The 13,384-nt window shown below is 58.4% G+C and overlaps 2 protein-coding genes across 2 annotated transcripts in view; one reads left to right on the top strand and one right to left on the bottom strand.

Annotated features, from left to right (window-relative positions):
* Positions 1–1,088, top strand: part of HIGD2A (HIG1 hypoxia inducible domain family member 2A) — a 6,430-nt gene extending 5,342 nt beyond the window's left edge. The window contains exon 2 of the mRNA XM_034778484.1: positions 727–1,088. Within this exon, the coding sequence (XP_034634375.1) occupies positions 727–893 (167 nt within the window). The 3' untranslated portion in view covers positions 894–1,088. The remainder of the gene's footprint in view (positions 1–726) is intronic.
* A 2,408-nt stretch (positions 1,089–3,496) lies between these two features.
* The window catches only part of CLTB (clathrin light chain B), a 15,472-nt gene continuing 5,584 nt past the window's right edge, over positions 3,497–13,384 (bottom strand). Inside the window, exons 2-6 of the mRNA XM_034778851.1 lie at positions 9,405–9,565; positions 8,379–8,496; positions 7,675–7,786; positions 7,032–7,085; positions 3,497–6,127 (exon numbers count right to left, since the gene is read on the bottom strand). Of these exons, the coding sequence (XP_034634742.1) occupies positions 5,956–6,127; positions 7,032–7,085; positions 7,675–7,786; positions 8,379–8,496; positions 9,405–9,565 (617 nt within the window). The 3' untranslated portion in view covers positions 3,497–5,955. The remainder of the gene's footprint in view (positions 6,128–7,031; positions 7,086–7,674; positions 7,787–8,378; positions 8,497–9,404; positions 9,566–13,384) is intronic.

Below are 13,384 nucleotides of genomic sequence, written 5' to 3'. Positions count from 1 at the left end.
TGGAGGGGCGGGTCTGGGGGTGAGTGGGAGCGGGGGGGGGCGGCGGGAGCGAGGGGCCGGGGGGGCGCAGGGGGGAGGTGGGAGCGAGGGGCTTGGGGGAAGTGGGTTGGGGGAGGGGCCTGGATTGAGTGGGGGGGGCAGGGGGCGGGTCTGGGGGGAGTGGGCGTGAGGTGCCTGGGGTGGGGCAGGCGTGAGGGGCCGGGGTGGGTGGGTCTGGGGGGAGTGGGAACGAGGGGTCTGGGGGGAATGGGAACGAGGGGTCTGGGTGAGACAGAGTGCGTTAGAGGTCAGGGGGAGGGTGTGGCATGGGGGAAGCTAGGGGGCTGGGTGCCTGTTGGGGTGTGGGGGTATATCTGAGGGGAGTGGGGAGCTAAGAGTCTGGGGGGATGGGGGAGTTAGGGACCTGGGGGTCCAGAATCAGGGGCAGGGATGATGTGAGGACGAGTAGGAGGAAGCGGAGCTGAGTGAATACCCTTCCCCATCCCATCAATGAGGGGTTTGGGAATGCTCAGGAAATGGGACATAACCCGGGGTGACCCTCTCCTGCCGGAGGGTGTTATCCAGTGCCTACTAACCCTGAGGGCAGGGAGAGGGAGGTGAAGCAGGGGAAATGGGGTGGGGAGGGAGGAGACATTGAGGTTTGGGGAAAGGGGTGGAGTGAGGGGTGCCCCACAGATTTCAGCCTACTGCCCCCCACTAACCTCCCAGTGTTGTCCCTCTCTGCAGGCTGCCTCTCCACTGCAGGGGCTCTGATCTATGGACTCATTTGCTTCCAGAAGGGCAATACCCACCAGTCCCAGGTGATGATGCGGGCCCGTGTCCTGGCTCAGGGCTTCACCATTGCTGCCCTCATGGTGGGGGTAGTGGCCACAGCAATGAAAGCTCAGAAGTGAGGTCAGGCTGGCCATGAGCCGCAGTCTCCAGGAATGGACAGACAACCTGTGCTTCATGTCGCAGAAATGGGCCCTTTGGCTGCTCTCATCTTGCTGGGGGACCAGCTCAATGGTGGTGGAGCAATTATTAAAGATCCTACTGGGTTCTAGAGTTTTGGAAATGCAGCGAATACACCTGAGTGATTCAACCTAAAACCTGACCTGTGAGATTTCTTGACTCCATGGGCACTCATCCTTTCCTGGGGGACCCACAGGCAGCATCAGGATAAGGCCTCTGTCTCTAGCACCCAGCATTATTAATCGCCGTTGAACCCATTGCCTTGGTGACCCTCATGGGGAAGGGGCTGTGCTGGGGCTTAGGCAAATCAAGTGATGCACCTTTCTGGGTAGGGAGTGGGAGCAAGAGAGCAGTCCCCCTCTCTGGGGCTAGATCCTATCTAGAGAGATCACATCCCATGACCAGGGCTTGTCTGGAGAGAATGGGTGATCAATTAGGTTACCAACCATAAGCCAACTGCACCCGTGCTTCGTAAAGAGAAAATTGCAGTGAGATTCTGATCAGGACATTGAATTCCAAAGCGGAGGGAAATTGTGAAGGGTTCTTCCGTACTATATGGAGGGGAGGGAGAACAGGTAGAGAACCACTACCTTGCTGCTGTAGTGATGGAGATTAGGACACAGGAAATGTAGCTTCCTGTTAGAATGTGTGAAATTGGAGGGTTTCAAAGGTGGGGTCAGATAAGGTCTGTGGTTTTTTAATAATATTTTGGTTGGAGTTTAACTGCTGTGAAACTAATCAATCTTTGTCAAGAACTAAAACTTCCTGCGTTCTGAGTCTCTAATGCCCAACGGGAGCAGTATTTTCTCCTGTCTTAACAAACTTCCCAGCAGGAGACTCCATCTGAAAGCTCTCCATGCATTAATGGAACGTGTTTAGTATTAATATTGAAAGATGGGGGGGAAAAACCCAGATAAGGGCAAAAATCTCAATGAATATGGATCCTCCTTTAGCAGATATTGATGTAGTTCCAAAGTATTATAAAGAATCTTTGGTCTTCCTAGGTCAGACATGCAGAGCTGGGGTGGGAGGATTTAATGAGAGGGAGGGAAATGGGTCTGTTGAATCTAATCATCTTATCTGCTGGGTGTAGTTCTCCTGTCCTTCCTTTTGGCAGCTGCGTAGTGCAGGACTCTGATGGAGAAAGGCAGAAAGCAGATGGTATTGACAGCACCAAACTGGTGGCTGGGGTCCTGCATTGAGCAGCTGACAAAAGGAAGGACATGAGGAGCTACACACAGCAGACGCGATGATCTATGCAGAAGATTCGTGCCATGAGGGGGTCTCCATGCCATATTGTGTCCAGGGAATCTTTGTGACTGGGGAGGGTCCCAGCTTTTCCTCTCGGAGGTTTGCTGCCCTGTACTCGTAAACAGCCAAATGGCCTAGAATCTTTGAGAGAGTGAATGTGGAAGCCTATGAGGGCAGCTTCTCTGAGTAGAATAAAGCTACTTGGAGCTGGACAGAAGGAAGTCAGAGAACAGACTCCCATCCCCCTTCCCCTGGCCAGAGCCCAGGGGCTTGCATTGGCCATTTGGATGGACAGGGGGGTTTGTTTCAGTCAAGGGTGCTGTGACTTTGGCTCTCGGCACAGGAGGAAGGGATGGTGGGGTTAGTCTGACAAAGTGCCTTGTTCGTTTGCAATCTGGCGGGGCTCAGAGCGGTGGGGTTGGCTCATCTCGCCCAGCCAGGATCTGCTTCACAATGGGCTGTTTGGATTTAAGGTAATGGGAGTTTCGCTATAGCTGACGCCCTAGCGTCAGGCATGCTGAGGTCCTTGTCTCTGTTGGGAATAAAGACAGCCAGGTCACATGAAGCTCCGCTTTGGAAGTAGCCCGTAGAGTCAATTCAAGCTAGAAGAGCAGGTCCTGGGAGGTGGCCTGCAGGAGGCCAGTGCATTTGTATCTGATTGTGTTGACAGGTGAAACTGTTTCTCTTCAGTGGGGGTGGCGGCTGCTGTTAATAAACCTTCCTTTGGCTGAAGAAGCTCCATGTCTTGGCTCTATCCCTTGTGCTACCTCCAAAGAGGACTCTGCATTGCACAACTGAAGCTGACTTGTTTCAGGCCAGGGGGCAGCTGCTTCTACCATCCCATCCAGCAAGGCTCTGAGCACCTCTCCCCTGGAGCCTGGGGGCACGTGCCCAGTTCCGGGAGAGGGTCCGCACAACAAAAGCTTCCCCAGATGCTGACGTCTGAATGGAGCGAGACTGGCGATGTCTGCTCAGGAGAATCCAGCTGTGTGGGGGACGCCCAGCTCCAAACACGATCCTGATTAGCTCTCTGCTTCCTGGAGGCTCCGAATTCATCAGCCACCCCGAGCCGAGCCCACAGCAACTGCTGGAAGTAAAGCTGCAGAGTGAACCCAGCTCACTCCTGCTTTTCCTTGAGGTTGGCTCCCCTCCCTAAGGTCTCCTTTGAGCCCTGCTGCGAGCGAGGCCCCAGTCTGCGGGGTGCTTTGCGGGCTCAGCGCTGCAGCGGATTCCCCCACGCCCGCTCGGAGAGACGCGTCAGCCTAGAAAGAAAGCGAGCGGCTGCTCCTTGGGCTGGGTGGGAGTCATGTCAGTTTATTTGTACAAGGTCACATATACCAAAGCTGGGGGGACACAGAACAGCCAGAGCTGCCACCTGGGATGGAGGAGGATCCGGGCCCTTGTCTGTAAAGCAGCAGCACCAGCTATCACCCTGGGGTCCTGCTCCCTGCTAGAAATGAGGGCGGGATGCCTAGGCCGTGCTTCCTGCTGGTAGGCGTACAAGGCAGGGTAGGGGGACTCTCCCATGGGCTAGCTGGGCGGCTTAGCCTCTGCAGGCTTGGGGAGCCTGGGCTACCGCCCTCAGCCGCTGACACACCCAGTAATTAACAGACCTGCCCAGCAATGAAGCCTGGGAGCGGCCCGCACAGCCCGCGTGAAAGGAGGCATCACTGTCACTGGCATGGAAGTCAAACCCACCCACCCTCCATTCGTGCAGGCGCTAGGCCCAGTTTCAGGCTGCTGCTCTGCCGCTCTCAGGGTCCTGGAGCAGGGAATCCCGGCCGGGCGTCTCAGAGCAGCCACGTCCTCCTGCCAAGAGCCGCAGCCCTAAACCTGAGCAGCAGGACTCAGCTGGGGCAGGGCTGGGTCTGCAGGGGAGAGAGGTTCCCCTGTGCCTCACCCCATTGGCTGGAAGGGGCTCCTGGCTTTATGGACTTTGCCCTGAGCTCCCTGCCAGTGTCTCCTCCCAGCCTGCTCTCCCCACCCAGCACACCAGGCTGCATGCCCTGTGCGAGCTGTCCCACGCCTGACCCAGTCCCTGCCCAAGGTGAATGCGGCCAGGACAGAGACGGCAAGAACATGGCAGGAGGCAGAGCCCCAGGGCGAAGTGGGTCTAGCGGGCCTGTCTGCTCTTGAGTGTACAGATGGGTTCTGGGAGCTGCATGGCGCTGCCCTAGCCTCACCAAGCACCTATTGACAGAGCAGCTGAGAAGGGGCTTGGGGAGGAAGCTGAGCCCCCTCCCCAAAGGGCATCGCGCAGGGGAGGAGAGTGGGGTCCCTTTAGCTGGCAGGCCAGGGGTGGGACAAAAGAAACATGCAGCCACAAGCCCCTAGGCCAGGCTGCCTCAGCCAGTACCTGTCCCCACGCCAGGCCCTCCCCTTACTTTTCCAGGGCCCATCAGTTGCTCAGAGGCAGGGCAGAGTCCAAACACCAGCGCTAGAGTTTTTCCTGGGGGAGTATCAAGTTCATGTGGGGGGAGGGGGGCGGGGGGGCACGGGTTTTCTCTCCCTGGCCAAGCTCAAAGGGGGATCTCAGCCCGTGTCTCCTGCAGCAGGGCAGGGGCAGCTCTGCTTGAGCTCTGCACTCCCCTCCCTTCACATAGGAGCAGAGGAAGTGCCGGAGCAGCTCAGCCCAGGGGCCCATCAAACCTGGTATCCCGGCTCCATGATAGGCCAGGAGCGGGTGCTCCAGAGGGAGGAACAAGACGTTCCCTCATGAGCAGTGGTGGAATAAGCTCCCCTAGGGGAGATGTCTCCTGAGCCCTGACCTTGACTTGTCAAAGCCATCGCTGTGTCCTTAGCCAGCCGCATGCCCAATCCCGTGAGCTCAGCCTTAGCACTGTCCTGTGGCAGAGAGTTCCCCAGGGCAGGGGTAGCCACTGCCATTGCCTCTCCAGTCCTGCAATGCTAGAAACACAGACTAACACTGGAGGAGGAGCTGGGGGTTATGCTCCTGCATGCTCTCAGCTCTGCCTTGCCTGGAGTGTCCCTGACTGAATTCTCCTTTTTCCCTGGCAGCTTGTGTGCAGCCAGCCGCTGCCTCCAGCCGACGTCACACCTGTGCAGCCATGAACTGGCCCTGCCCCTCCCAGTGTCACAGCCACCCCCTGCAGGCAGCGCAGCATCATCCCCCGTTACAGGCGGACACACGAGGGGCAGGGTCCCATGAGAAGTTGGGATTAGAACCCAGGCATCCTGGCTCCCAGTCCCATGCTAGGATACTAGACAATGCTGCCTCTCATCCCACTCTCACCCAGTGCCGTGGCCAAGAGGCAGCAGGGTCTGCACCCACCGGACTGGCTCAGCTCTCTGCCCCGGGGGAAGAAGCTGGATGGGTCTGAGGCAGAGATGGGAGAGTCGATGTGAGGGACGGCAAGGAGACCCCGGGATCTCTCGCAGCGTCAGAGGCCTGTGCCTAGCCTGTCGGCGTCGAGCTCCCTGCCCCAGAGGCAGCGGGGGAGGGAGCCCAGCCCTGTTGCCCAGGGAACCACCATGGTAATAAATAAGTGTAAAAAGAGACCAATGCACCCTTTAAGCAAAGGAAAATCGGGACGGTTACAACCAGCAACCCAACCAAGCCAGCCACGCACACCAGGGAGCAAAGGGGGTGGGGGAGCGGAGGCAGGGGCAGCAGTGCCCCTTGCTGGCGTCCGACTGAACCTGCTGTGCTTGTCCAGGCGAGCCCGCTGGCGGAGGAGTGGCCCGTGTCCTCCCCTGCCCCCCCCCCACTCTTTGGTCGTGCTGGGTGGGCGGTTAGCGGGACAGGGGCGTCTGTTTGAGGGAAATGAGCACCGAGCGCATCCTCGACACGTCCTTCCATTGCTTGCTGCTTTTGGGGTTGAAGTCACACAGCTGGGCCACCTTCTCCCACTCTGTGCCAGGGTTTTCTTCCTTGGACTCCTTCAGGAAGACTTCCTCCGAGGCCCTGTGGGAGACACGGGGGTCAGTCCCTGAGGGAGAGGGGGCTGCTGGGCCTCCCTCCTGAGACCAGGGCGGTTCCTGTTTCCCAGTGGGTCGGACCCAGGCACTGCTAGGCACCACATCTGCCCTCCCACGCGGTTCACCCCCATCACCTCTCCCATGATCAGGCAACGCCCCCTCCTTCCGGGACACAGAGTCCTGGCTGGGCCATTCCAGAGCAAGCGCTTGGGGCCCCAGCCAGCTGCTCCCAGGAGAGACCAGCAGCCCGCCCCTTTGCTTTGGGGATGTGGGTAGCCCAGTGTCACAAACAACAGCCTCGGGACTAGCCTGGCCATTGGTATCCTACTGTCCTAGAGCCGCTGGGCTCAGCACAGCCAACCTGCCTGCCCGAGCCTGGGCCAGCCCCAACAATGCACACGCCCAGCTTGCAAACCATCCTCCCCGTCCCTGCTGGGCTCACGCTCCCAGATCTCCAGGCCCGAGGCAGCCGGCTCCCAGCAGCGAGCGAGGCTCTTACACACCCAGACAGAGCCGTCTGCCTCACGTGAAGGGTGCCCCAGGTGCCGACCCTCCCTGCGCTCAGACTCCGGGGGGCCTGCGCTCACCTGGGACGTTGCCAGCCAGCCCTGGGGAGGCAGGTGCAGCAATCCCCCCCAGGGGCATGGGGGGGGGCAGATTCTTGATGGGGCACCTCCCCCCTTTCTACCTGCCTCAACAGGCTTGATCCAAAGCCCCACTCACCTCTTGTGAATCCGCCAGAAGGACGTGCTCAGCTGGGTGCCCCCCCCCCCCCCGCCCTGGAGGCCAAGGGCCCCTGGGAACCCCTATCTGGGCAGTGAGTGTCTCTGAGGGTTGAAATCCCCAGGGCTCTCTAGGGAAAGGACACAGAGACAGCAAGAGGCACATACACGTAGCCGATCACGTCGGCGTCCGGCTGCTGGTAAAATGCTTTGTCAGCAATCCTAGCGCATGAGCAGGAGACAGGGAGAGCAGACGCAGAGCAGCCAGGCAGGCAAAGGGTTAGATAGAGAGAGAGAGACGGGGTTAGTGTCCTTCCCCAGCCCGACGGGGCAGGGAACCCGTTCCGATTCGCTAGTGAGCCCGGGCTCCCAGCAGCAGGGCAGGAACATAGAAACCCCCCAGTGCGAGGCAGGCAGTGAAATCGGACTGACTCGGTGCTTAGATGCCACAGCACCAGCATCACGGAAACAAGCGTCTCACAGCATCCGGACGGGATGAGACCTTCCGGAGCGAGGCATCTCCTCCGCAGGGCACCTCTCAGAGGAGTAGGGGTGTGACCCCATTTCCTGACAAAGATCCCCACCACCACTCTGCTGCTGGGCTCCAGCCCAGGGGTGGCTGCATTTCAAGGCCCCAGGGGACTGGGAGCTATTATTGACAGTGTCTATTGCCGGTAAGAGCCACTGTGGATCTGGCTTTAGGACTCTGGGTGGACCAGCCCCTGGCACCTCCTCTGGCTGCACGCAGCTCAGCTGAGCGACAGGCTCCCTGCATCCCCGGCCGGCCCCACCGCCCCATCCCCCACCATACCTGTTGTTAACTCGGTTCTTCTCCATCTGCTCACTCTGACGCACATTCCACTCCTCCAGGTCCTTCTTGGCCTTTTCACGCCATTCCTGCTCCATCACCTTCGAAGCAGCATCTAGAGCACAAGCAGGACGGACGGTCAGCAGGTTCTGCTGCAGGGGTCAGCTCGCTCCCTTGGCGGGAGAACAGAAGCAGACAGGGCTGTACAGGCAGCAGGGTCCCGGGTCAGAGACTCTTGTCCTGGGGCAGATGCTCACGTCACCAGACCACCCTGCTGCTCCAGCACGAGCTTCCCATCCTCCCAGTTAAGCGCATGCCCGAGGGACTCTGCAGCCCCCAAGGACGAGGCTTTCAGCGCCTGCGTGTGGCCCACTCTCTCCAGGCCCGCCGAGCAGCAGCACTCCCGCTGCAGAAGCCGGGTGGAGCACGCAAGAGGAGGCTTCAGTGAGAGAGGTGCTGCAGGCAGCATAGGAGCTGGGGCACCCACCCACACTTCCTGCCGGGAGCCCGGCCCTTGGGTTGGCGCCCCAGCCAGGGTCAGGGAACATGAGCCTGGGAGGGCAGGGTGTCTCCCCGGGTGCCCTGGGAGTGTGGCAATGCAGTAGAAAGGGCCTAGGAGTCCATGTTCTCCGCAGCTGCTAGGGACAGAAGCGGGCAGGGTCTCCACGCTGTGTAGAGGAGCCGCCCGCCCCGCCCACCCCACTCACCCAGCTCCTGCAACCGTTTCTTTTGCTCCTCCCGCCATTTGCGGATACTCTCGGGCTCCTGGGTCAGCCTGTCAGCCCGGGCGATGGCTGCGTAGCCGTCCGTGGGGCCATTGGATTCCTGCAGGGGACAAGCACTTCCCCATGAAAAGCAGCCCTCTCCAGCACTCCCTGCCTGCCCCCAGACCCTCCCTAAGCATGGCACAGCAAGGGCACGTGTTCAGAGGAGCCCCGGCGGGTGGAACCCCTGCAGAGGGGTGAAGTGTGATGCCCCCCTCTGGATTGATAGTGACCAAACCCACTGAGGGGCCCAAGAGGAAGAACTGGGGGGCTCAGTCTGTTCCCACATCCATAGCAAGGAGCCCACCCCCGTGGCTGACCCCAAGCACCCCCTCAGCACAGAGACAGGGGCCACCAAGGCCAGACGCCCTCCTTGCCGACAGCTGGCACCTTCTAACAGCATCAAACCCGTCTCACTGCCCAGTTCCTCCCACCTGCCTCCTGCCGAGCAGCCACTCACCGGCGCAACCCGATAGAACTTGCCATTCGCTGCCAACACGACTTTCATGTCTGTCCCGTCACGCCCCCATCAGCTGCTGCTGCTCTGGGGAGGGGCTACGGGCTGCACCTTTGTGACATCATCCTAACAACTGGCATCACGGGGCAGACGCAGCCACCTGGCTAATGCGCCTGTGAAGTCATAGTCATTCTGACGGGGCACTGTCCTGCTACCGATCCCTCCACCCCGCTGGTTGGAACCAGACGCCTCCCTTTTTCTGGGTCCTAGTGTCATACTGTTGGCGTCACACCCTGCCTCTGTGGGGAGAATCCTGGTGTCCCGCCCGCACCGCCGAGTCCCCGGAATGAGGGGCCGGGCACAGTCACCGATAACAAGGGGTGTTCTAGCTCTGGCCAGGGGAGTGCCGAACCTCAGTCCACAGGGCCTGCAAGGTGGTGCTGTGCTGCCCAAGCAAACCCACTGGGTGACTGTTCCTAAGTGCAGGGCAGGGCAAAGGGTCTGGCTCTCACCTGAAAGAAATCTCCGTTCACAGTGGCCCCCACGTCCTCAAAATCAGCTGCATTGGAGGCAAGGGAGAAACATGTTACCCAGCTGTTAGCAGCACACGAGGGACCCAAGATTGCTGGTTTCAGCTTGGCACACAGAGCTGTGTGTGTTGGGGTGTGCAGAGCTCATGGCTGAAATAGCAGGGGGCTGGGGGATCATGACTGAACAGCACTGGGAGAGCTGGGGGGGTGAGCCCAGGGCCGGGATAGTGGGGGGCTGTGGGTCGGAAGTGAAGGGCACTGGCAGAACTGTGGGCGTGGGGCTGTGGGTCAGAGCTGTGCAAAGGGAAGCTTGTGCAGCTCTATCTCCCTGGCTCTAGTCAGTAAATCCCTCACCTTGCTGACAGTAATTCCCTTGGCTTCACTTCAGCTCATGCAAAAGGCAGCAGCCCCCTGCTCCCAGCACTATGATCACATTCTGCCCACCCGCCCTGCCTCCTCCTGGCTGCCTGGGGAGAGGTGGAGGGATTCTAAGCTATCAGGTTGGGATTTAAAGCCCTTATAGCCGAGGGACAAAGGAGGGCTCAGTGCTAGCCCCAGGGTGTGAAACTCCCTCTCTGAGGAGCATGTCCCTCCGCCTCTCCCCACCAGACACGTGTGTCCGAGGGGATTCGGCTCCGGTGTATTTATGTCCTTATGACACTTTTCCTGGTGCTTTATCTGATCCAGTGATTAGAGCAATTGCAGGGCACTGCTCCCAAGCCCCCAAGCCGGGAGGCTGGCCAGGTTTAAGCCGCACTGATTGTTATTATGACTATTATTAGTAACAACAAATATTCCCCCAACTTTCAAACATTCTAACCAAAGCCAAGGTCCCTGAGCGGTGAGGTCACACATGGGCACATCATGTGATTGGTCATTCACAGGGGCAATCAGCTGAATCCCTCCAACCAGCTCCTGGGACTCCCAAACAGAGGCTGGACCATTTTGACTCCACTTTGCCTGTGCTGTGCCATACCCAGTTGAGGCAGGCAAGAAGGTCCCAGAGCCTTTGGCGGGGCAGCCTGCAGATGGGCCACACAGCCAGCTAGGCGCATGGAGCGGTGGCGCTGTTGTTGGGCCCACAAGACCACCAGGGAGTCCCAATGCCACACCTGGGGCAATGCTCCGACGGGGCAGAGCTGGGAGGAGGGACATTACATAAGGGCTGGGAACTGGAAGCTCTGGGTTCTACTCACAGCACAAGCATTGACGCCCTATGACTGGGCAGGTCCCCTCCCTCTGTGGCTCAGTCTCTCCCCCTATAAAATGGGCAGAATTATCTTCCCCCACCCGCTCGCCCCTTCAGAGATCTGTCCCTGAGATGAGCCTGTTGGGCATATTGACCAGGCTCCCAGCTGTTAGGTTGTGGAATAAATATGAAAGTAAAGAACTAAAGTTAGCTTTGGTTAAGAAAATATACGCACTGTGAAGCAAGGTACTGACTAGCTAGTAGAAGGAAGGCTTTGAAAATCATGAGTTATGGGGCCAGAAGGAATGAAGGAGGAAGGATGTCTGGTTCAAAAAGTAATTAATGAGGCAAGGGACAGTTTCTACAAAGACGGCCTCTGATCGGTAGGGGAGACTGCAGACGGTTTCAAATAAGACAACAAGAATCTGTCTTAAAAGGAGCCAACATGGACTCTCTCACCCCAGATACCTGTGCTATCTTAAAACTAAAGGCTAGGCGAGCCTAGGTGCCATGAAAAAGCTGTTGGACAGCAGGTAGGAGGGGAAGAGATGAGGAGGAAAGACCTTGGGAGAACGGAGGTTGTAAATCCTCTCTGGATTAAATTTGAAAACTAGGGTGAACTGTCTCCAAGTATTTGTTAGCTCAAGTGGTAATGGGCTATGGCAGCATTGGTCTGTTGGGGGGTATAAAAAGAGTGATGAGTTTGAGGGTTCTTTGTCAGACCCTACGTCATCATGCTGGAGCACGCCAGGATGAGACTGTTTTCCCTAGATCTGGCCCATCCATAAGTATACTGAATACATTGTGACTGTCTCGGGTGTAATGACTGCTTATTTTTAGGCAGTCAGGCATGTTTTGAGCAACTGTATAAAATATTATTTGGCCTTTGGACTCAATAAAGGAATGTACAGTTAAATTAGTGTCTGGTAGTCTCCCATATTAATATTAATTATTTCTAATATTACTAATAATTCCAACTGAGGTGAAGGCTATTTGGGGCAAAGGGGAGCCAGACTCCAGCCCCTTTGATGGCCTTGGAGGGGTAGTGGAGCACTGAGAAGAGGCCCCTGCCTCCATCTAGAGAGGGATGTGGGTTCTCCCCAATGACATGCAGGCAGGCAGGGGCCTGCAGCTCAGTTGGACCCCCATGTCCTGGATTCACACAGCCAATGCAGCCGGGCATGGGCCAGACCAGCCATGGGGCTCACAGCTTCCTTCCTGGGAATCAGGCAACTTCACAGCCACAGCCCAGCTGAGCTAATGGCCTTAGGGGAGGCTACTCAGGGGAGAGACAGCATGAAACAGGGGCATGAGGAAGCAGACTTCGACCTTCCACCCTGCCAGCTGCTCCAGTCAGAGCAGGGCCTTAGATCCCTCTCTGTTGCTGCTTCCCATCCCTGCCCAGCCGCACCCTCCTTTCTCTTCCACCCCGTCACACTCCTGCACACACACTCTAAGTAGGTGGCTACACCCAGTGCCGTGGCTTGCTAGATCTTGTCTGGCAGCATTTCCAGCTGCCACTCCCAATGCCTCCCTGGGCCCCGAGTCTGGCTCTGCTGTGAACTCCACTGACCTGTCCCTACGCTGGGCTAGAGGAGAGCCAGGCCTGCTGCCTTCCAGGCCCTGGTGTGCTCATGTCAGTGTGACAAGCTGACCACCCTTCACAAGCTCACCCCCCCAGCCAGCATGAGGGGCCCTTTATTGCCTGAATGAGCCACAAAGACTGAATCTCCTCTCCATGGCAGCGGGATCACGGCAGGGCAGAGCTGGGGCAGCTCGCCTTCGCCCTGCTGCTGTCTGACATCAGCCCAGTAGTCCTACGGGGCAGGAGCTCCGGGGGCACGTCACACTGAGAAGTGGCGGCTGCGTCCTGATCTTTAGTAAGCAGCACTGGGAGAGCAGAGCCCAAAGCCAACAGCACCAGCTCTTCCCAGGGGCAGAGCCAGGAGCAGCCATGCTGTCCACTGAACTCCAGGGTAACATCATCTGTGCTCGGCCCACGCCAGAGCTCCAAGTCCTGTATAGATGGGACCTGGGAACCCTGAGAGCCCTACTCCCTGGGCAGGCAAGTGAGCCCATTCCACCCCTGGCAGAGTGGGGAACGGAACCCAGGAGTCCTGACTCGCCATGTACACCTCTACCCCGATATAACGCGACCCTATAGAACACGAATTCAGATATAACGCGGTAAAGCAGCGCTCCGGGGGAGGAGGAGGCTACGCACTCCGGCGGATCAAAGCAAGTTCGATATAACGCGGTTTCACCTATAACGTGGTAAGATTTTTTGGCTCCCGAGGACAGCGTTATATCGGGGTAGATGTGTACTTTAACCATGAGACCATGCTCCTGTGTCCAAAACCTCTCTTCTATTCCTGGGGCAAAGCAGTTACTGCCCAGCTCCAGCCAGGTTGCTGGCTGTTACCAGCCCGACATCCTTCCCCCAGCCACAAGCGGGAAGAGGAGTCAGAAGGAGTCAAATCCCCACAGCTAGGTCCCCCAGCCCCACTCCAGTGAAGGACATGGGGACATGCTCCTAAAAGGGGAGGGGGGGCTGCTTGTGAAGCCAAAGGAGGCTGCTGCTCACAGCTGTAGCACCATGTACCGTCAGCATAGGGGACACAACTGTGCCCCGGGGACCAATTCCCCACTCCACTGGGGGCCACACACCATGCCCAGCCCCAGGGGTTCATGGCCCGCCCCAGCGGGGGCCCAGCCCCGGGAGGGGGGTAATCCCCATCACCCAGCCCCACTGGGGGCCACACGCCGTGCCCAG

This window comes from Trachemys scripta, chromosome 8 (assembly GCF_013100865.1).
Source record: "Trachemys scripta elegans isolate TJP31775 chromosome 8, CAS_Tse_1.0, whole genome shotgun sequence".
NCBI lineage: Eukaryota > Metazoa > Chordata > Testudines > Emydidae > Trachemys > Trachemys scripta.
Note: the sequence above shows the minus strand (reverse complement) of the source record. Positions and strands in the feature narration are given on the sequence as shown.